Source organism: Pholis gunnellus (genome assembly GCF_910591455.1).
Source record: "Pholis gunnellus genome assembly, chromosome: 8".
Classification (NCBI taxonomy): Eukaryota; Metazoa; Chordata; class Actinopteri; order Perciformes; family Pholidae; genus Pholis; species Pholis gunnellus.
Genome location: NC_136534.1, coordinates 22,152,940 through 22,174,110, shown reverse-complemented (window position 1 = coordinate 22,174,110; position 21,171 = coordinate 22,152,940). Strand labels below are relative to the sequence as shown.

General features: G+C 40.8%; 2 protein-coding genes across 3 annotated transcripts in view; one reads left to right on the top strand and one right to left on the bottom strand.

The window, feature by feature from the left end:
- Nucleotides 1-1,217: 1,217 nt before the first annotated feature.
- On the top strand, nucleotides 1,218-2,381 carry tnfb (tumor necrosis factor b (TNF superfamily, member 2); the record flags this gene model as incomplete). The annotated part of the gene is made up of 3 exons (XM_079164159.1): nucleotides 1,218-1,406; nucleotides 1,520-1,637; nucleotides 1,921-2,381. The coding sequence occupies 3 exons, from the start codon at nucleotides 1,218-1,220 to the stop codon at nucleotides 2,379-2,381; spliced, it is 768 nt and encodes a 255-aa protein (XP_079020285.1).
- A 3,336-nt stretch (nucleotides 2,382-5,717) lies between these two features.
- gabbr1a (gamma-aminobutyric acid (GABA) B receptor, 1a) overlaps nucleotides 5,718-21,171 on the bottom strand; it is a gene marked incomplete at both ends in the record, with an annotated part of 54,426 nt that continues 38,972 nt past the window's right edge. For both annotated transcript variants that reach the window (XM_079164902.1, XM_079164903.1), the window contains 9 exons: nucleotides 5,718-6,002; nucleotides 6,836-6,979; nucleotides 7,739-7,867; nucleotides 9,982-10,109; nucleotides 11,313-11,406; nucleotides 12,607-12,717; nucleotides 14,102-14,218; nucleotides 16,408-16,540; nucleotides 19,330-19,480. In XM_079164902.1, coding sequence (XP_079021028.1) covers nucleotides 5,718-6,002; nucleotides 6,836-6,979; nucleotides 7,739-7,867; nucleotides 9,982-10,109; nucleotides 11,313-11,406; nucleotides 12,607-12,717; nucleotides 14,102-14,218; nucleotides 16,408-16,540; nucleotides 19,330-19,480 — 1,292 coding nt within the window. The remainder of the gene's footprint in view (nucleotides 6,003-6,835; nucleotides 6,980-7,738; nucleotides 7,868-9,981; nucleotides 10,110-11,312; nucleotides 11,407-12,606; nucleotides 12,718-14,101; nucleotides 14,219-16,407; nucleotides 16,541-19,329; nucleotides 19,481-21,171) is intronic.

Sequence of the window (21,171 nt, the reverse complement as noted above, 5' to 3'; positions counted from 1 at the left end):
GCTTATCTTTTGTTTTCAGGTGTTTTCTTTGTGTAGTCGTGGATATTCTAATGCAGTCAGATCTCTTTTGATTAGATCTTAACCTTAGTTAACATGACTTATGGTAATACGTTGTAAATCATCTGTGTAAAGCGGATACCTAACATTGAGTTTACAGCCAGGTATGTGGCTCAGGACACTAAACCTCTGCTCATGCTGCAAACATAAGGATTTAGCATTTAACTCACTAAAATGTAGCAGATATAAGTCTTTTTATTTGTTTATTAACAACTAAAACTTCTCGTGTGCACCGAAAAGTGGGGGCCGGTCTATAAACACAAAGGGATCTAATAACACAAGATATGTCTTTATAGGACGAGTCATAGTTGTTGACACATGCTGTACATTAATACGCATAAAACTGTCCTTACAACAACTCTCTCGAGTTATATAAATCGTCTATTAAAATGTTCATAATGTGCTTTTGACTGCTAAATAGGGGCGGTTAAAGTAAACTGTTACTAGAATAGTTGATGAACAGGTGAATTGCTTACAGAATCCACACATTTTTGTGGCATTTCAAAACATCCCGTCTGACCATCTAATTGTGGGTGCAGCTGTGGATTCATGTGTAAACCTCAGCAGTTACAGACAGAGATTACATTCTGTGGTGGCTCGAGTCGGTAACAAGCTCAATATGTGTTTATAACTTTGTGTCTGTCCCAGTGTGTGTGCAGTCTTTTTGTTTGCGCATGAATGTGTGTGTGTGTGTGTGTCTGTGTGTGTGTCTGTGGTTGTGTTACAACACTTTTTCAAAAACCCAAAAGTAGAGACCAACCACTTTCCCATCCTGAAACCTTGACTCCCGTTGGGTTCCACGCTCTGGTAAAACTCCACCAAAGATTCTGTGACTTTACTTTCCCTCTCGGCCGCGGCTCTTTTCTCTCCGTGGCCCAGGTCGCTCAGCGCTGCTGCTGCTGCCTCCTGTCTCCACTTTCAGAGTGACATCACTGGAGTTTCCCCTCTCACAGAAGCAGCAGCCACAGCATAAATACTACAAGCTCTCTGGCAGAAGTTCACTCTTAACACAATAGCAACACAAAGAGAGAAGTATCAACAGCAGAGCACTGGAAGCACCTGAAGACAGACACAGTCCAGTGTTTAGTTGGTAGAATTTTCATTTTTTTTCTTCTAAACTGCACTCAGTGGAGACTCGTAAGGTCAGTGTTGTACACAGTATGGTGGCCTACACAACAGCACCAGGTGACATGGAGATGGGTCTTGAGGAGAGGATGGTGGTTTTGGTAGAAAAGAAGTCCTCCGCAGGGCGGATATGGAAGGTGTCCTTGGCCCTTCTCGTCGTGGCCCTTTGCCTGGGGGGCGTCCTGCTGCTTGCTTGGTACTGGAGTGGAAGGCCAGAAGTAATGGTAGGGACCTGTCTTTCTTTCTTTAATCTTTTACAACCTTGTATTTTCTGTCAAAAAAAGAACATTTCCGAGTTAATATCTCTAATCAATGTGTTTTTTTCCTCTCCATACAGAGAGAAAAAATGGGCCAAACAGAAGCGCTAATCAAGGACACTGCTGAGAAAACAGGTGATCCCCACTCCACATTGAAGAAAATCAGCAGCAAAGCCAAGGCAGCCATCCATTTAGAAGGTGAGTCATAATGCATTTTGGTCCTCAGCAAACAATGCGCTCATAATCTTGCCGTTCATAAAGAGACTCTTTCTTCCACTTGTGTGATACTCGCAGCTTCCTTTTTAGACGTCTGCTAGTCAGGAGCACTTAAGGAAGTTGTTGCACAAGTTATTCATCAGCTTCAGTCAATCTTTCCTCCCGCTTTCCTAATAGCATACCTGTCGACTATTAAACACCCTGCGGAGAGAAGAACCAAAGTGTTTCAAGGCTGTAACAGCGCTTCTACTTGCTTTGTTTCCAGGTAGCTGCGAAGAAGACAGCGAGAGTTCGCAAAGCCAGCTCGAGTGGAGAAGCGGTCAAGGCCAGGCGTTCGCTCAGGGCGGCTTCCGGCTGGTGAACAACCAGATCGTTATCCCACAAACTGGCCTCTACTTCGTCTACAGCCAGGCGTCGTTCAGAGTCTCCTGCAGCGATGGCGACGAGGAGGGAGAGGGAAAACGCCACACACCTCTCAGCCACAGGATCTGGCGCTTCTCAGACTCCCTAGGCAGGAAAGCCTCTCTGATGAACGCGGTGAGGTCGGCGTGTCAGAACACTGCCCAGGAGGATGGCTTCAGAGACGGACAGGCCTGGTACAACGCCATTTATCTGGGCGCCGTGTTTCAGCTGAACAAAGGAGACAAACTGTGGACAGAAACCAACCAGCTTTCAGAGCTGGAGACCGAGGCTGGCAATACTTTCTTTGGCGTGTTTGCACTTTGAAATGACTCTTTGCTGTGGTAGTAACAAACACGATACAAAGCTCTGCACAGTGCCATATGTTTTGGCTTTGTTTTTTAACATTAAGTATGGTTTTCTTTACATTATTTAATATTATTATTCATCTCATGGTGATGTAGAAAGATTTAAATCTCAATGGAGATGACGCTTGTAGCCAAACAGGCGGTGCAGATTTCTTTAAATCCTATAAACTGTAACAGTTTGCAACATTTGTTTTTATATATTTTTACATTATTTATGCTGACCTGAGATTGTAGTAGGCCGGACTTTCTTTGCTCTTTACTGGAGAGTTTAGGTTCAAGGACTATGTACAAAACTATTATCACAAACTGTATGTATTTATTTGTATTTATTTATATTTAAATGGATGGGATTAGGTGTTGAATATCATATTTATTTGCTTTATGTGCACACGTATTTAATTAAAATGAAGAAGAAAAAAAAGTCAAAAGTCTGTGTCACTATATGGATAAACTCATTTCATAGCTGAGATACCAAATAGAAAGTTGAGTTGGCAAACAGCAGCCAGAAAGGACTGTAGCTCACACACACTGGAGCAGGCTTGGTCTATTATTTGGCAATGGTCGCTATGAATTTCCTCCACAGCCAGCAAATACTTCCTTTGTTGGATCAGACAAGATGAGGGGAATTTCCTACTTTTGGTGCTCTTGCTGAGTGCTGTGTCAGGTGGAGGCCCACAGAAGCCTCAACCCAGAGCGGGTTTTCCCCAAAGACAACCCCCCCCACCCCCCACCCCCCACCACCACCACCTTCTCTCCCACACACAACCTCCCTCCTCCTCCACACCACCAACCCCTGCCCTGTATTACCACATACTTCATCTTCAGTCAGCTGGAAAGAGACATGACATGGGAGGGAGTGTGTGTGGTTTTGTCACATTGTCATCATGTAAAAAAACACACATACAAATATCGGATGTACTTGGGAGCCATTTGTCTACTTTAGTTTCTTTTTATCCACAAACATCCACTCATTGTCTCAGTAACGAGGTTCCCGCTGGCCTTCGCAGCTGGTCGTTGTGTGGAAAACAGCTTCCCACGTTTGTTTAATGATCTCTTCTTCTGAGCAAATAAGCTCTTTGACTCCCGCAGGTCAACCTGGAGAAACATATCAAGTTTCACTGAGAAATATACTCAACCTGACAGGCTTAATTGCTCAAAAGGTCATTGGGAGTCAGAAGAGCAATAAATAACTGGTGACATCTAGTGGATGATGTAATCATGCTCTGCTGTGTAACCCACAGGACATGGAGACTCTTTAGGGAGCTGTTTATAAGTATTGCTAAAAAGCTGAAAAATGTATCGTGGAGTTGTGGCTTTATTTAACAAATAGGATGTAGCGTTACCCGAGCTGATAAACAGCTGATGAAAAACTACTGTTCCAGTTTTGCTCCCTATTGTTTATCTATTTCCACTAATGTGAAAGGTATCAATGCAACACAAAAATAACCAATGGAAAAACAATTATTTTATTTATGGTACCCATATATTTGCATACACATACTCTGAAATATATTAACATTTAAGATCTTAGATATAGTGAATACAAATATCCCCAAATCCATGTATATTGTCGTATATGTGCAAGATAATAGAACATTTCCTAAATTATTTCTGCATTCATATGTTACACTATCTGATCCAGGGACTGCACAGTTAATAAATATGGCCTATTTCATTCATTGATGTCCTCCTCGATACCCTGAGCTAAAATGAGAAATAATAATATGTATTAGAATAACAGCAACATAAAGTGGAGTAGCCGTAGTTTGTTCGGTTTAAAGTGCACACTGGCATATATATATATTTTTTTTAAATATTTGATAAAGTATTGTTTTACCTGCTGATAAAGCTGTTCGGGTACATTGCTTTTATAAAATCTGGAAATAGCTCATGAATGAAATAGTACATTCAGATTAACTGTTGAATAAATACAGTATGTCACATTACTTTACGCATATCCTTTTTTGATACATTAACAGTTTACCCAAAGGCAAAATGGAAAAGAAACAAAATACAAAATAAAATAGCATCCATCCAGATTGTCTGTTATGGGAAATCATAAGAAAAAAACATACTTTTAAAATAAAAAAGGCTCACAAGAATGACGTGTAACAGATTCACGAGTATCAAAACTGTGCTTTCTCTGAATATCTACAGGAATAGCCATCGTAGAAGCCCCACATCTCACCGCACTGCTGCTGTAGAAATATAAATTGGCTTTCATTTCCAGGAGTCAGAGAGTACAAACTATTCCTCTGTTTTCCCTACAAAATGTGAGAATCAGCTGCAGTGAATGCGGCTGCAGCAGTAGCCGGCGATATATAAGATGCAGGATGAGGGGTTTATTTGATGGCTACTGCTGTACTAGACTTCTGAATAGATACAACACAAACCTAAAAAAAAATACATTGTAAAACATTATTTCAAATGGCAAAACTATCAAAATGTTCCCCTATACATACACGAGCTTGGATCACTTTCTCCTTTGAAATGGATCTAATATGTAGCAGAGGACTGGATTTTTAAGATGCAGTGTTGTACTTGAATACACAGTCTTGAAAACAGACATCCATACATGCCAAGCTCCTCGGCCCCCTTCTAAATTATGGCTGTTGAATAATGCACATTATTAAGATTTCCACACAGTCGAGCTCAGCCGCTCTTCAGGGGAAACATTTGGGAAAATATCTGTACATTGCTTTGTCCATTTGTAAATCCCATTTTTCACGACTCTCCTAAAAAGTAAACAAATAATTTAACAACAACTCCATGACGAAACAGATCAGATATTACAGAACAATATAAATCACTACTGTATGTGCTTGCCTAGTCAACGAACTGGAGAGACGAAAAGGTGGAGCAAAGACACGAACACAGACGTTTCCTTTTGAGATCCTTGACGCGGTGTCTCCACAACAGAACGAGATAACGAATGGGGGGGGGGGGAGGAATGATTGAGAGATCTATCTGTTCACTTGACCCTTGAAAAGACCTCGAGTGCTGCTAGTCTGACCAGTCAGTAGTGCCTCGTTGAACACGGTGAGATCAAAACTGTGAGGACGGTTGTTTACCTGCGTGACTCTCCCCGAAGCTGCCAAGTGTAAAGCACTCCTGTGTACTTATTTGTGCTTCCCACGCCGTATTTTAAAAACAGTGTCACTACACCGCTGTGCTCGTCGCCGAAACAAGTGAAAGTCACAGTGTCTCATTGTGTTTTGTGTCCCCTGTGTGTGTGTATTGTGCGACGGTCTCCCCTTCCCACCCCAACCCACCCCACCCTCTCCCAGTGCCTCGCCTATTTATACAGCAGTGGGATCTGGCTGTTGTGACAGTGGTTGCGGCTCATCTTGCTGTCGGCCGGGTAGAGGTTGGAGGAGTTTGAGAAGGAGGGCGGGAGGGCGTGATTGTCCGTGGTGGGGTTTGGGTAGCCGGGCGGGGGAAGCAGAGACTTGGGATCCGGCTGGGAGGAGGGGGGCGGGGCGTTGTGGTTCTGATTCTGGCCTGATGAGGGTCGGCGGCGGTTGCGCAGAGCCTGCCGCTCAGCCAGCTGGTTGCGGAGCGCCGATACCCTCTCCTCTTTCTAAAGGCACAACACAAGGAGAGAGAGACTGTTATAGAGGCGTAACACTTAACTTAATCCCCTCACCTTATATTTAGCATTTGCAGGCATTTATTAGCATTTATAGCGCTAATTGATTGCTATTAACTAGTTCAGGAATTTCTCAAGCAAAAATACCAAATCATATGCCAATTCCAGGCCCTAGAATGTGAGGATCTGTTGCTTTTTATGGCAAAATATAATAAAAAATAAAATGTTTGTCAGACAGTCCAAAGGCTCTGGCAAACTATGATGAGCATTATTCCACAATTTTGTAACATTTTATACTAAATGATTACCGTATGGAAATTTTTTTTCACATTTATATTATGAATTCATGGAGCTACTCTTCCATGCAATACATAAAGCAATGATTGCATGCCTGAATGTGTACATAAACTCATGTCTTTTTGTGTATACGTCACAACTGTGTGTTATTACTATTCTCTATTTTCTCATATAATGCAGCATTCTAAAATTTCTGTACAATCAAATCTACCCTTGTATAAAATAAAACACCAAGTATACTATATATCTTATGTGTATAATAAATGCACATAAATTCATGAATGTGTTTAACATATATGTCAATGAATATGTATGATTTATCATTAGAGATTGTGGTAGAGGTGTAACACCTAACTTAAACTCCCCTGCTATATTTAGCATTTACAAGCATTCATTCATAGCACTAATTGATTGCAATTAATTAGTGAATATGTATAGTTATATGTCTGGCCTTTGGACATGCATGTTTCACAATAAACACGACGTGAACGTGTCTGTAGAATGTAAAACGTGTATAATGTCTTCACCTCCTGGATGATCTTTTGCAGCTCCCTGTTCTCTCTCTCCAGCTGCCGGGATTTCTCCTCGTCGTTGTTGTTGGTGGACGAGCCGGTCTTCAGCGTGTCCTGTTGCTCCGACTGCCACTCGCCGCGCGTGATGAGACGCCGCATCTGGACCGCCGCGGGAACAGGAAGCCAATAAACAACACAGATCAGGAGAGTGCAGTGTGCTGAATGAATAATAACACATTTTTTTTATATTTGCGGCCAAATCTCTCGCACTTGAAAGCTTATTTTGGCAACATCTTTGGTGCTCAGCGCTCACCGCTGTGCGTTTTCTGGACTGCGCTCCAAAAAACGGCCAGACAATCAAGCAGTGAGGATGATATTGCGAGGGTTTGTTTTTTCCTTGGATTTTCTGTCCATGTAGTTTGAATCTCAGTAGGTGGCACTCTTTCCTCCGTCTGCACATTCTGCAGCAGTGCTCATGTGCACTACCCAGCTCTTCCTCTATTTATTCCAAACAAATCAATGGAGCTGCTGCCAGACACTTAAAATGTCTCACTTTGTTTCTGCCAGAGGACCTTGTTTTTTTTTCCTAACACCAAATGTTTAAAGCAGCAACACATCTTAAAGCTTGTTTTATTAACCATCTTAGGTCACAGATTATTACCGTAATGGTAAAATCACTAACAGACTAAAGGTTTGATCACATAAGTAGCCTTCTTATGTGACGGCACAACCACTCCAAATATCAAATAGGAAATATCAGACTGTTTTAGAAGTTTCTGATTTTCATGCACCATGTAGTACGGGCTGGACCTTCTCCCTAAAGACCGGCACGTTTTGACCTTTGGTTTTACTGCAATACGAGTGTACATTTCAGTGCGTGCAACATTTCCTAGAGGTGTCGGTGACAAGTCGGAGCACCTTGGGTACGAAAAGCACCACCAGAGTGATGTAGGCAGAGAAGACGACTGCTAGAGCGGCAAAGGCAAAGGAGGCGTCCTGCTGCGAGGACAGGATCATGGTCACTGGAGCCGTGATCAGGCACAACACCTGCAGGAGGAGAGAGAAACGGAGACAAAGAGGAGTTAAAGATTAAAGGAAGAGGAGAAAGTACGAGTGAGGTTCGTGGTAGCGAGAAAGAAGGGGCGGGCAGGGGAAGTAAGAGTCGAAGAGAGAATGAGAGGGGAGGAAAATCACATCCATAAAAGCATTAGGCATCTGTTTATCATTCTGCGGAGGGCTCCCATGTGAAAACAGCATTAAAAAGTCATGACTGAAGTGGCAACAGCGCGCTGACAATCACCACATTGTCATCTCATCAGGGCCTGGAGCTCACAGCTTAGCAAAGAGGAAGGAGGTCTCGTCACAGACACCATTAACTATTGACATCATCATAAAACTGAAATGTGTATATCAGAACATAAAATAATAACATTAGACTCACATTACGGAACCATGTGATGAAATGAGTGCGCAAGCTGCATTTAATGCTCTCATAAATAACCATGAATGATAGATCAATGTTAAATCCTCTCCTTGACAGAGGAGGCAAGATTAATGCATTCAATAATTACTTAAGTATAAGCTAATAAATGTGGAGGCTCGTTAAAGATGCCCCCCCCCCGTTTTACTTGTTAATGGGAATCAAGATGAGTGCGGCAAATTCTGGCAAAATGGCAGTTAAAAATAATGATAATTCAAATAAATGTTTCCCTGCCTTTTGATCAGAGCAGAAAAAAACTCTTTAAGTGTTCAAGTGACAGAAACCACTTTCCCCAGACATTTGACATCAATTACAAAGTTACACTGTGTCAAGAGTGTCAGGGAATGGCTGCGAGTGTTTGCCTAAAGTGGCTAAAGTGAACATAATGGCAGCAATTCCAGTGTAAAGTGCATCCCAGGTGCCTCCGCTTAAGATGATTCACTTGCTATTAACAAGAGCTGAATAATGTTTATGACTGACGGCTGCGTTTACCACTGTACTTTAGCGGCTAAATGGGTACAATTTGAAACCTATTCCCACCGCACGGCAAGGAAACAGTTTCATACGAATAAATATATACACTGTATATATATATATATATATATATATATATATATAAATATAATATATGTAAATGTTTGCAGCACAGTGAAAGTTTGTGATAAACCCTTTCGTATTTTATTGATTTTATTTAGTGTTTATTTCACCAGGAAGTCCCATTGAGAACACATTTTCATTTTTATAAAGGAGACCTGGGATATGACTATTTGTATCACCACAGGCACCATAGGCAATCAAAATGCATGATTCATACGAGACAGCAGCCTGTGCCGGCAGTATTATCATTTGGACAGCACTGCGTCTAGGGATCTGCGTGTTGAATCAAATCTCAAGGCGTACTTGTGGAAAAGCTTGAATACTTTATATATTTATAAGCCTGTTTCTGTGTCTCATATTGCTCCCACCAATCATTATACCAACATGTACTTTTCTGTATTTTATAGCAGATCATCAATCTGTAATGTTCAGCACATCCCAGAGGTTCTTCTGAGAGGAACTACAGACATTTATATTCTGTGGTGCCCCACAGTGGACTTCTTGTTTTATGGTTTTTGAAGATCAATGCAAAAAGGTGAATCCAGAAACCTTGATCCTGCAACTAAAAACTAAAAGAACTGTTTAATATTTAAACTCAATTGCAGCTACACAGGAAGTATTTCAGTGTATTATTCTGTCACGTTTAGTCTGTTATCTACTCAAACCAGGAAAGTACACCACAAGCATTGTGGGGGGCATTAAGTTATCTATGAACTCCATTAACTTTTATAAACAACCGGCAGGAGCCGCACAGAGCAGCCCTTTGAGAATAAAGCTTTTAAGCTCTTGCAGCTGAAATGTCTTGACACACTGGTCATTGCACTGAAATGAGCAGGAATGTGGCTTCTGGCAAGCAAAAAGCTGAGCACCAGGCAATGTAATCAAAGAGGCCCTGGCACTGATTACCCCCCCCTCCCCCCACACACACAGATATACTAAAGCCATTTTGTGCTATGAGACAATAAAAATCTTATTTATTGCCACTTTAAAGTGATTCCGCGTGCTACAGACTACTCTTAGCAGACAGCGGCACCCAGAAACAGGAGTTGAGGCGTGATGGTGTCATTTCTTTTTTTGGACTCACAGCGACGTTGTAAATAGCCATCCCCACGGCCCGATGGTCGTTGATCTTTTCTGTGGAGACAGACTTGGTCTCGTAAGCCAGAAATATTCCCAGCAGCAGCAGCAGACCCTTGTAGCCATACACCACACCTACAGGAAGAGGGGAAACAGGGACAACACGAAAATGACATAGAGTTCGATGTGTGCAACAGTGATGTACACAGTATTGTATGGAAAAAAAATGGAGGCCAAATCTTTTGTCATTATGAAAAACTAAATTATTGATGGTAAAATGAAGGCTGAAGACTGGATCCCTGAAAACAGAACAAAAATATATATATAGATAAGTTTGGTTGTGTTATCATTCTACATGTCAGCGTACACTTTAAGCTTTTCATCTTTTAAATTGACAAAACATTTGGCCCTGTTTGTCTCCATATGTGTGATTGTATCAAAACAGTTAGAGTCAAATCTTACTCGAGGGTGAGCATAATAACAAGTTAGCTCCTCCAATCTTCTTCACACTGACAGACACCTGTTAGCGCACACAGTAGGCTTTTCTATGACGCAACAACGCATTTGTTGTGCTCGTTTGCAGGATGCAGAGAGAGATGCAGTCTTATCGACATATTTGGCACATCAAAGAGCAGCAAACAGAAGATGCTTCTAGTGTAGTAACATTGTGAACCGCTCGATGTGGCCATTGAGTGAGCAAGTGAGTGCGACCGAGTAGTGCAGAGGAAGACGACATGAAATGTCGATGCAATAGAAACTAAAGTGCAAAATGGTTGAATGTGCTGAAAGCCCGTGCGACTGACGGGGAAAAGAGAACATAAAAGTGACAGAGAGAGAAGCAGAGAAGAAAAGAGGCCCTGTGACTGAGTAAGTTCGACACTTCTCCAGACTGTCCATTGTCGCTTTATACCGCCTGATATTAAAGCACCATTTTTTTCTCCTCTGAGAAAGGAAATGCTATGGGGCAATGGCCCAGTTTGTGACCCACATTATTTGAATTTCAGCACCATTATACTTTCATAAGAGCTGCCACGCTAAGACAGACAGACAGACAGACGGGGAGAGAGAGGGACTGCGTGGGCCGACAAAAAGAGAAGCAACGAGGGAGAAAAGAGGAATCAAACGCAAGGGGAGGGGGGGGAGCTGAGGGTGGAAGCTGTGATATGAGGCCTGTTTAATTCAGAGTGAGTGGTGGTGACGTGTGTGTGTGTACGCATATGTGTCTGCATATGCCCATGTGTGTGTGACAAAGATTATTCAAAAACCAGAGCAGGGCAAAGAGTGATAAAGAGACAGATTGAGATACGAGAGGGTAAAAAAGAAACAGAGGACGGATACCGAGCCACGTGTTCATCTTCTCTGAGCTGCAGTGCTCCAGCAAGGGCTGAATCAGGACATCCAAATCTTCTTTAGGGGTCTCCTTAGTGAACTTCTACTCGCACGGCACACAGAAGGAGAGGAATGGGAGGATAAAGAGAGAGAGAGGGGAAGAGGGAGAGAGGGAGAGAGTCAGGGGGGGGGGGGGGGAGATAATAAGAAACGATGAGACAGCAGCATTCTGGAGGAGGTAAAAATGCACAGTAAGCAAAAGCCCCAGTGACTTCACGGTTGATCCCCCCGGTCCGTCCCGTACGTTAGATATAGATTGACTGAATTAAAATGAGTCTCAGATAAATATCCAATAAATATGGAATATGGCTATTTAAATATATTAAATATATATATATGACGTAAACAGTTTACTCTTGTTCCTACACATCAATGTTATTGTTGTTATGAAGTCACAGATGTGTAAAAGCTGCCCTGTGGAGTTTTTAACTAGCACATTGGATCAATATTTTGATGTCACTGTATTGTTTGAATCCGGAGTTCTACCAGCACAAGCATGAGGACACAAATGCATGTAATGAGGGAGGGCTGACATGAGACATCACCCCTGTGCAGGAAGGCATATCAACAGTGAGTGGCAGTGACATATCATCAAATTTAGAAATATGATGATTGTAAAAAAGAGATGCACTTAATGATAAACCCACAGAGGTTTATCCCATTCAGCCAGTTCCTGTAGGCTGAGATCCGTGCAGCATTTTAGCATCTTTTGGCTAATTGTTTTGGTTTTCTGTCCAACGACATGAAGGTTGGTGGACAATTGAATGTTGTGAGCGAGTGAGTCCCTTTGTTCTGTGCTGAAAATAGTGATGGAAGCAGGTTTAATGAAGTTAAACATTTTCATGAGACCTTTAGAAGATAAATGTTTAATGAGGCAGGAAATTCACTTAACGTGTTTGTTTGGCTGCTTGATGAATGCTGATTTTTTGTTTACAACAAATGCCACAGGGTACCTTTAACAGTGCTAAAAGTGTTTACACTATCAAACGAACACAAATACATTAAATTATTCAGGTCGTAAATGTCACCGTTATAGTGCTGCTGTTCGTCCGTGCTTTGTGACGTCCATTCTTATTTTAGATTGTGCTCTTTGAGTGTAAGACGATTAAAAAACAAAGGAACATTTCATTTCTTTTTTCCCTTTCAACAATCGCGGTGTCTCATTACTGCGTTATTGACTCATGACAGCGACTGCACACGGGCGATGACACACAAATTAACTCATCTGTCTTTTGTACTCTACCTCCACCGTAACGTGCAGAGGATCCACAATCTGCCAGATCATGAGTGACAGGAAGTCGATAGCCAGCAGTACTCCAACTGTTGCGTAGAGTTTCCATGGCTCCAAGTGTTGCTGTGTGAGCAAAGACACACACACACACAGACACACACACACGCACAACAGTCATCACTATCCAAGGGCATCACCAGCCAATCCACAAACAAAGACAAACAACCAGGACAAATAATACGACAGGCGTCCTTGTGATTTCTGGATGACTGGGTGCGAATTGTCTTTCTGGATGTGTGTCTCTGAGTGTGTGAACAAGTGTCTGTGTCAAAGTATATTTTAGGAGCAGCAGGAGTGTGCGTGTGTGTGTGTGTGTGGCGACACACGGAGAGCTGCAGTAGCTTTATTTGGGCTGCCACCTGAAATAGTCATTTATACACACTGAGATGACACTGTGTGTATAAATGTCCTCGTGTGGACAGTTTCCTTGGCCAGCTGATGTCAACTCTATTATTCTTAACTTAACCTATAATGGAAGCAATACAGCCGTAACCGAAAAACAAGTCACCAAAATGAGCTCTCCCACTGTGCTCCCTCCTCTGTCTTACCACGCTGTCTTACTCCCAGCTCCTCCAACATACTAACGGCCATTCAAGCGTGCAATGACTAAAACGGAGAAAATAAAATAAAGACGAAAAACACATTACACAGTCCCGGGCGCCTGTTCACTTGAGTTGCATGAAAAATGATTTGAAAGGTGCTCATTCTCCCCTCGAATTGTGAAAGTTTCTTTAAATACTAATGCAGAGCTCTCTGGCAAATTGCCCTTCTGTGGACATGAAGAGAGTTGAAAGTCAACCCGATTCGTTGTGCTTTGGCTCAAATAATAAACCCCCCGAAGGTTGGATTTCTGCATAGAACTTTAATACTCATCCATATTCATAAATATTCCATAAATGGCTTAATCTCTTATTCTTCTGATTTGGTCTTAGAAATTCCCACAACACATCTCAAACTGGCAGTATCTTGCTGGCTCCAGGATACACTATCTTCAAGAGGAGGCACACACACACACACACACACACACACACACACACGCGCACACAAAAATACACACACGCCAGGATGCAAATATAGCTGATGACGTTGGTATCAGGGGCCGGGCTGTGTGTGCCCCAAATCTGCATGTTTCTGTGCATAAATGTTGCATGTGTGTAGGCGCATGTGCTTTGTGTGTGCGCATGTGTAAAGTACAGTATCTATGTCAGTGTGTGTCCAACACACTTATCCCTGCTCTGTCGCTACAACCCTGCAGTAGTGAATGATGCCGAGCTGGCCTCTTAGAAGCTTATGTTACTAGGAAGCCTGCAAAGTTTTTGACTTTACTTTTTTATCAGCCGGCGCCACACACGCTGCGTGGCCCGGCCTCCCGCCCCCATCCTTTCTCCTCTCTCCTGAGACCGCTGAGAGGCTTATCCATCCCTCCCTCCTCACTCTTCCTCCATACCTTCTTCTTCTCCTTCTTTTCATCCTTCTTCGTGAAGAGGGTGTGGACCCACCAGATCTTGGTGAACATGCTGCCATACGCCAGGCTGAAGCCGAGGCCGAGGAGCCACAGGCGGAACTGGAAGAGGGGAGAGGAGGAGAGCGTTTTAATCACTACTTCATACTTTACTTCATTCAAGGGTGTAGTTTTGGCTTCAGAAGTGGGACAATTACTATACATATACTGTATGTATATATATATATATATATTTAACTACATGTATATTTATAATTTATTATAAATAATTTAAGTTTCATTCTTTTTTTTACATTTAAAGTAAATAAATCGAGCACTTAAGAAATGATGATGACATTGGTTATTGCATTTTCCATAACATTAGTAAAATATACAAAAATATTGTTAATGTAGTATTCCTGCTTTAAATTGTGTGTCCTTGATATACATGATAATGTTGTATTTGCATCTTTACTGCAAAGAGCTCTGTACTTTAATGATTTTACTGTAATTAAAAATATAGATCACATGATTTTATATTTCATCCGAAAAGAAAAAAAACATGACAGACAGAGAGGGATGGATGGATGGATAGATAGCTATATAGATAAATAGATAAATAGATAGATAGATAGATAGATAGATAGATATATAGATAGATAGATAGATAGATAGATAGATAGATAGATAGATAGATAGATAGATAGATAGATAGATGCTAGCAGAAACAAGAGATAATATAAGTTTGAGGAAATGAAGAGATTGCAGCAGAAGCATAAAAAAAACATATTCCGAGTAGGAGGTCAGAGCCAGAGTGCAAGAGAGAGACAGAACAAAGCATGAGAGAGAATAACTGGACAGGGACAAAGAGGAGAGAGACGACAGAAATGGAAATCTCCCTCTCGCCTCTCCAACAAAAAGACTGAACATGGGCGACAGAGGAAGGACTCCCACTCCTCATTAGTGCTGGATCCCATCGTCTGTGCTATTCTGGCACCCAGCAAATCATGTCTGTGCCACAGAATACCAAAACTGAAGAAAAGAATCTGAGTGGATGTAAATGTAGTGTAATTAAATCTGTGGTATCAACAATGAAAAATAGCTTTGTGTCTTTATACGTGAAAATATATAGTTTGACGTTAATCTGCAATTCTTTTTCTTCATTTCATCAAATTGATGCTGTGCAGCCAAACTTAAATAAACATTTAAAATTCTAGTTGAGATCCTCAAATTTGTGAGGCTGGATTTTTGGCAAAATGTGTTAAAATGATAAACATCTAGAATATGTTAATTAGTGCAGCCATAAAAACATGGGTTTATACGTAAAAACTGGAACAAGATAATATGCATGTCCAATATGTGACACTGTCAAGACACAGTGAAATACAATAACTTGCCCAACCTTTAAGCTAAGAAATAGTAGGGAAACTATATTAAAATCCAACTGAAATGAAATCACATGTTTCTGCTACATGAAACCAAAAGGTAGAAATTTAAATGTTGCTGGTTTCACGAAGGCGCCACCAAGTTCTCCGTCTACGTACAGTAGGTGGAGCACTTTTTCCATACAGCCAATCAAATCACTGCATTTGTAACCGTATTTCCATGAAGCAGTAATGTTTCGGTTTTATCAGGTAGACGTTACGTTGACTAACAACCAGACAGCAGCCTGATACGCAACACAAGAGATGAAACCGTAGCTTTCCTGCTCACGTCTCATCTCATTTAGCTCCTCACTTAGCTTGTTGAATGAGCAGCCAAACAAACATTTACTGGTGAAAAAGTGCACTGCCAACGTCAGTTTGCTTGTTAGTTATCTAATGAGCTGTTTAGCTGCAGCACGTTAAAAACGGCGCGTAAACGTACATGCATACGTAGCTGCATCCTCTAAAAACACCTTGTGTGCCTAAGGCTTGTAAGTAACAACACTGCATGTTTGCTTAAATCAAGACTACCTTATGGTTTTAACAATACGCATAAAAACATATATTATTTTTGACTGCAAAGTGATGTTAATGTAATTTCAGTTGGACTATAAGGGGTTAATTTGTTAAAACAGGTTTCCATTAAACCGAGGTGTAAAGCATGAATTTGATTTTGAACTACTAATTTAAAGGTAAGGGAGATGAACAAATAGCTTAAAATCTTTTAGTAAATCTGAATTCAATGTCTTCTACACCTCCTCTAAGCTACTTTTAAACACATTGTAAAAATGACTGTTTTGGCGCAAGCATCAAATTTGCAGACAATACCCAGCCTTCATCGTGCCCTCTGGCTCCTCTCTACCTCGGTCTGTCTCTTTGTCCTGTTACCTGGCAGACGACGGGGAACTGAGATCTGTGGACGTGGTGACCATCAATCCCCAGAGGGAACACTGCGGCCAGAGCCATCATGCAGCCCACCGCTGTCATGTTGTTCAGGTACGGCTGAGAGTTCTGGATGTAGCTGAAACAGTGACAGATTCACACATCAGGACAAAAAAACAAAAGCATTAAGACAGAAAAACACTGATAATGATCATTTCTGCCTAAAGGTACATTTGTCGAATTTTCAGGTAAATGGGGATTAATTGTGTTGGTGACCTTTCTGTTTGCTCTTAGAAATGTTATCAATTGTTTTTACCATCGTTATTTCCTGATTCAGACAATCTAGCGGTCAAAATGTCCAAATATGGATCGCTTATCTTTCCTGGTTATCTCCTTGTGTGATTGACAGTCATTAGTCTGATTAGTATGAAGCGCTGAACAGTGTAATGCATATTAAAAGGTGAAATGAACAGTTTGTCACAACAGAAATTATCACAGGTGACAAACCAAAATGAAATTTGTGAAACTGAATACAAAACGAAGTAAAAAAGTAGTTTCAATGACACTGACTGAGCAGTTGACACTGACGGCCTGTGGATTATCCACAGTAACGCAACGCTGTTTCTGGAAAGACAAGAGATCCCAAAACCTGGACAGACACAACCTAAGTATTTTTGTAATTTGGGTGAAGCAGTCCTTTAAAAACTATATATACTGTATCTTTTTGAAAGGCCGCAACAATTCATTGTGGGTGTCTTAAGCTCCTGATCCACATTTCCCAGCCTACATCTTTGACACCAGATGAAAGTTTTTTAAATCTGGTGACTGCACTAAAGCGTGGCTGTGGTAATCATGTACACTGTGCTCTATGTGGAGGTTCAGACAGGAGCTTAAAGGAAAAGGAAGCAATGAGTTATTTCCCATTTAAATGAAAATAAGTCCAGCGATTTCCAATGGTGAGAGAAGTATTCAGATCCTTTACTTCAGTAAAAGTACTAATATCACACAGTGAAAGTAAAGGTCCTGCATGAAAATGAGTAATATGTAAAGTAATGTCAGATAAATGTAGTACATTACATTGCCTCTGAGATGTCTTGAAGTAGAAGTATAGAGTAGCATAAAATGGAAATACTCAAGAAAGCACCTCAAAATTATACTTAAGTATAGTACTTGAGTAAATGTGCTCTGATTTCTATCCTGTTGAAACAATGCGTTTATATAAATGCTACGTTAGAGACAATGTCGGTAATATAATACTCTCAAAAACTCCAGATTTACGATGTGTGTGTTTTTAATATAATCTGCACTCTACCATAACACCCACCCACCCAGCACAGCAGCTTTCCTCTGCCGCTAAGCTCCAGCTCATCCTGCAGCTGTAGGTGTGTCTTTTATTCTTTCATCCCATTGACCTGCCCTTGTGTTGCCCCGAGGTCACACTGATATTTACTGTACAGCCACACACTCCTACAGCCTTCAACAGGAACACACGCTGTTACATATGCTGTTACATACCCATGGATATATGATGCTCAATGTGCGTTTCTGATGTGGAGTGCTGCTTCCTTCTGTTTTATGCATCACGGCTTGTGGTTGCTTTAAATCAAGGCTCTGGGAAACCCTGCCTGAAAGCACCAGCGACAGAGCAACAGACCCTCTCGTAACGTTAGACATGTTTTGTGATTTTCAAGACCATATTTTAAACAATAGCCAAAACAATGTATATTCATATTCAAACCATTTCCAGGCTTGGAAAACAGTTTTTCTAATTTCATAACTTTTTCAGGAATTTGATGACCGTGGGAACCCTGAATATAACCGCTTTAAACTGTGTCGCAGTGTTTTTTAAAAGATTGCTCCTTTAAGACTGATTGCGTTTAATATTTTCTTTGTTTTATGTCTACCAGCAAGGCAGTTGGTGGCAAACTCATTTTGTGAAAACAGCTTACTGAATAAATATGATTTGATTTGACTCGTGGTGTTTTGGCTGCTGAGCCTCGGTGAAACTGTGTTTGAAATATAATCAGAGCTGGAAGAAGGCCCGATTGGCACACCGGAGGCAGCCAGAGATCCACAAAGGAACAAACCACTCCAGCTTTAGGAAAAACTCCCGATAATCTCATGGATTTATGGGGACTTTAAATCACTTTGACCCGGGTCAAACATAAATATACTATGTTCAAAAGACATCAGAGATATGCTGCAACTGGTCCACAGACATGTATTAGGCTTAGAAATCCAAGATCAAAAGGCAGTTTTTTAAGGAAGTCTATTTGCATTTGGACTAGGGCTATGTTTAAACTGTGAAAAGTGAAACCAGCTGCTAGATTGAGAAAAGCCACACCCGAATCAACAACTTTGTAGTACTTAAAACTCGAGAAGCAGCGGTGCCATTCAGCATTTACACCAACCCCAACAGAGGGAAGGATCTCTGGGTGAATTGGTTTTTCCTCGGTCTCACTTCCCACAAATACTCACATTCACACATGGAGTGCAACCACAGTGAATGATGAGCTCTGCTGGAGCAGCTGGGTGTTGTTACAGGATGTCATTTCCATTCGCTCGTCTCCAACAGGTGACCTTCACGTAACAACACTGTGTCTTTAACCTCTGAGACCCGCATTACTTCCATCTTTTAAAAAATTCCTCTAAATGGGGACGGATGGATGTTCCGAGATATAACTCAAGGACAAACATGAAGAGCGGAAAAGCAAAAAACATGACAACAAGATGTTAGAGTATATTAATGAATACAAGGGCTGCAACTATGATTATTTGTATTTTCTGGATTAACTGTCTCATTTTTATGCTCTATAAAACATCAGAAAATGAAAAAACGACAATGTGCAAACGACAATCCAAAAGCCAAAAATATCCAAATTTCTTTTTTTTTTTTTAAATGATACTATTCAGTGTTAGTGAACTCACCGGACGTTGCCGTTGTAGATGTTGAAGGTTAGGCAGACGATGCCGAACAGGATGCCGAGGCCAGCGAAGACGGACACAGCTGCAAACAGCTTCTGAGACAAGAACCTGTACTCTTCGATCACCACCGTCCGATCAGCCGGAGGTCCAGCACCTGGATGGAGAGAGAAAGAGAAAGAAATGTGAGGAGAGGAAAAGTTTCTGATGCCATTTTCTCGCCATCGTCTCTCAATGCCACGTAATTGCAGTTTATCCTGAAGTAGCCAGTCAAAATGTTAACAGCCCACTCTCAATCTATGTGCATCATCCATTTTTACAACATCAATAACTGTTTTTATTTTACCAAACAAAAGTATTGTGGTCAACAGCTCTGCACACGGTATTTTATTTTTCCTGATTATTGAGGTGCAAGCAAAACTCAATTTGAATCAACAAGAACTCAATGCTCACTTGTGATGATTCTATTTGTGTAAATAAAAACACTACTTTTGGTGTCCAGAGTTGTGTCTCATAATGTGGTGGGAAGTGACACTAGTGTTGTCCTTAAGTACCATTTTAAAGTATTTGTACTGTAGTATTTACTTCATACCTCTACTTCACTACATACTAGAAATATTGTACTTTTTACGTCACTGCATTCATTAAAGGGATATGGTTGATGGATACTTTTCACATACAAGTTTACAAGTTTTTAAAATATGATCCATTGTAACAGATTAAAGTACCAAAAGTAAATGAAGTAGTTGGTGTGAAAGTAGCTCCACCTCGACCAACGACAACATTGAAGTACTGCTTACATATTAATACACCAATACCAATCATCCAATAATACAAAAGTAAAACAGTGACAGTAGCCATTTTTTTGTTGCTGGTTTGTCTGTATATATATATTAGGTGACATTTTGAAAGCAGGACTTTTATTTGCAACTAAGTATTTTTACATTGTGGTATTGCCAGGGTTGGGTCAAATTACTTTGAAATGTATTCAGATACATATTCACCATTTACAGGTGTCCAAATCTAATTATTACAGGTGTACTGTGTGTATTCTACAACATGTGGGATGCTGTTGTTGTTGCTGCTGTTTTTCAATCAAATGCCACATGGAGGACTTTGCTCTTGTAACGCAAGAGGAGCACTTACTCAAAATGTTCATCTTCCATTCTCAATGTAAATAAAGAGGAAAGAAAACACCATTATCCATCAATCATCATTTATAAACCAAAACAAATATTAGCTAGGTCACTGTGAACAAAACTGGCAACTTACTTATATATATACAGTAGAATATTAGACAGTTCATTTAGAATTGGTCAAATCAAATGAACCTCACAAAAACATGTTGACATTAACGTGTATTTAAAATCTGATTACGTAATCTAAATACATATAATCCGTTGACCAAGATTGCTACTTTTACTGAAGTAAATGATTCAAATACTTCTTCCAAAACTGCTTACAGTGCAGTAGTGCACACGTGTAAACATGAGTATGGGTTAGCATCAGTGCATGAACTCCTGAACCTCCATAAAATATTGATAATGCTGAAGCACAGAACAGTAAAATATACAACCAACTGATACCAATTATTCACTCCTGAATGTTCATTTCGTTTTTTATACTGAAACGTAATGTAGTAAACAAGTAGACAACTTTGGTGTTGATTAAGAGTATAAAAGTGTGTGGTTATACAAACTACCCAACTATTTATGCTTGTGTAGCTCTAAACCCGAAGGATTCCTCAGTGAGGACGGTTCAGAGAGGGGCAGATGGACAGGGAGCCTCGTTTTTCCCCTTAACAGCCTCGGACTATCTGTCTGTCGAAATCTGGGACCGCTCACAGAT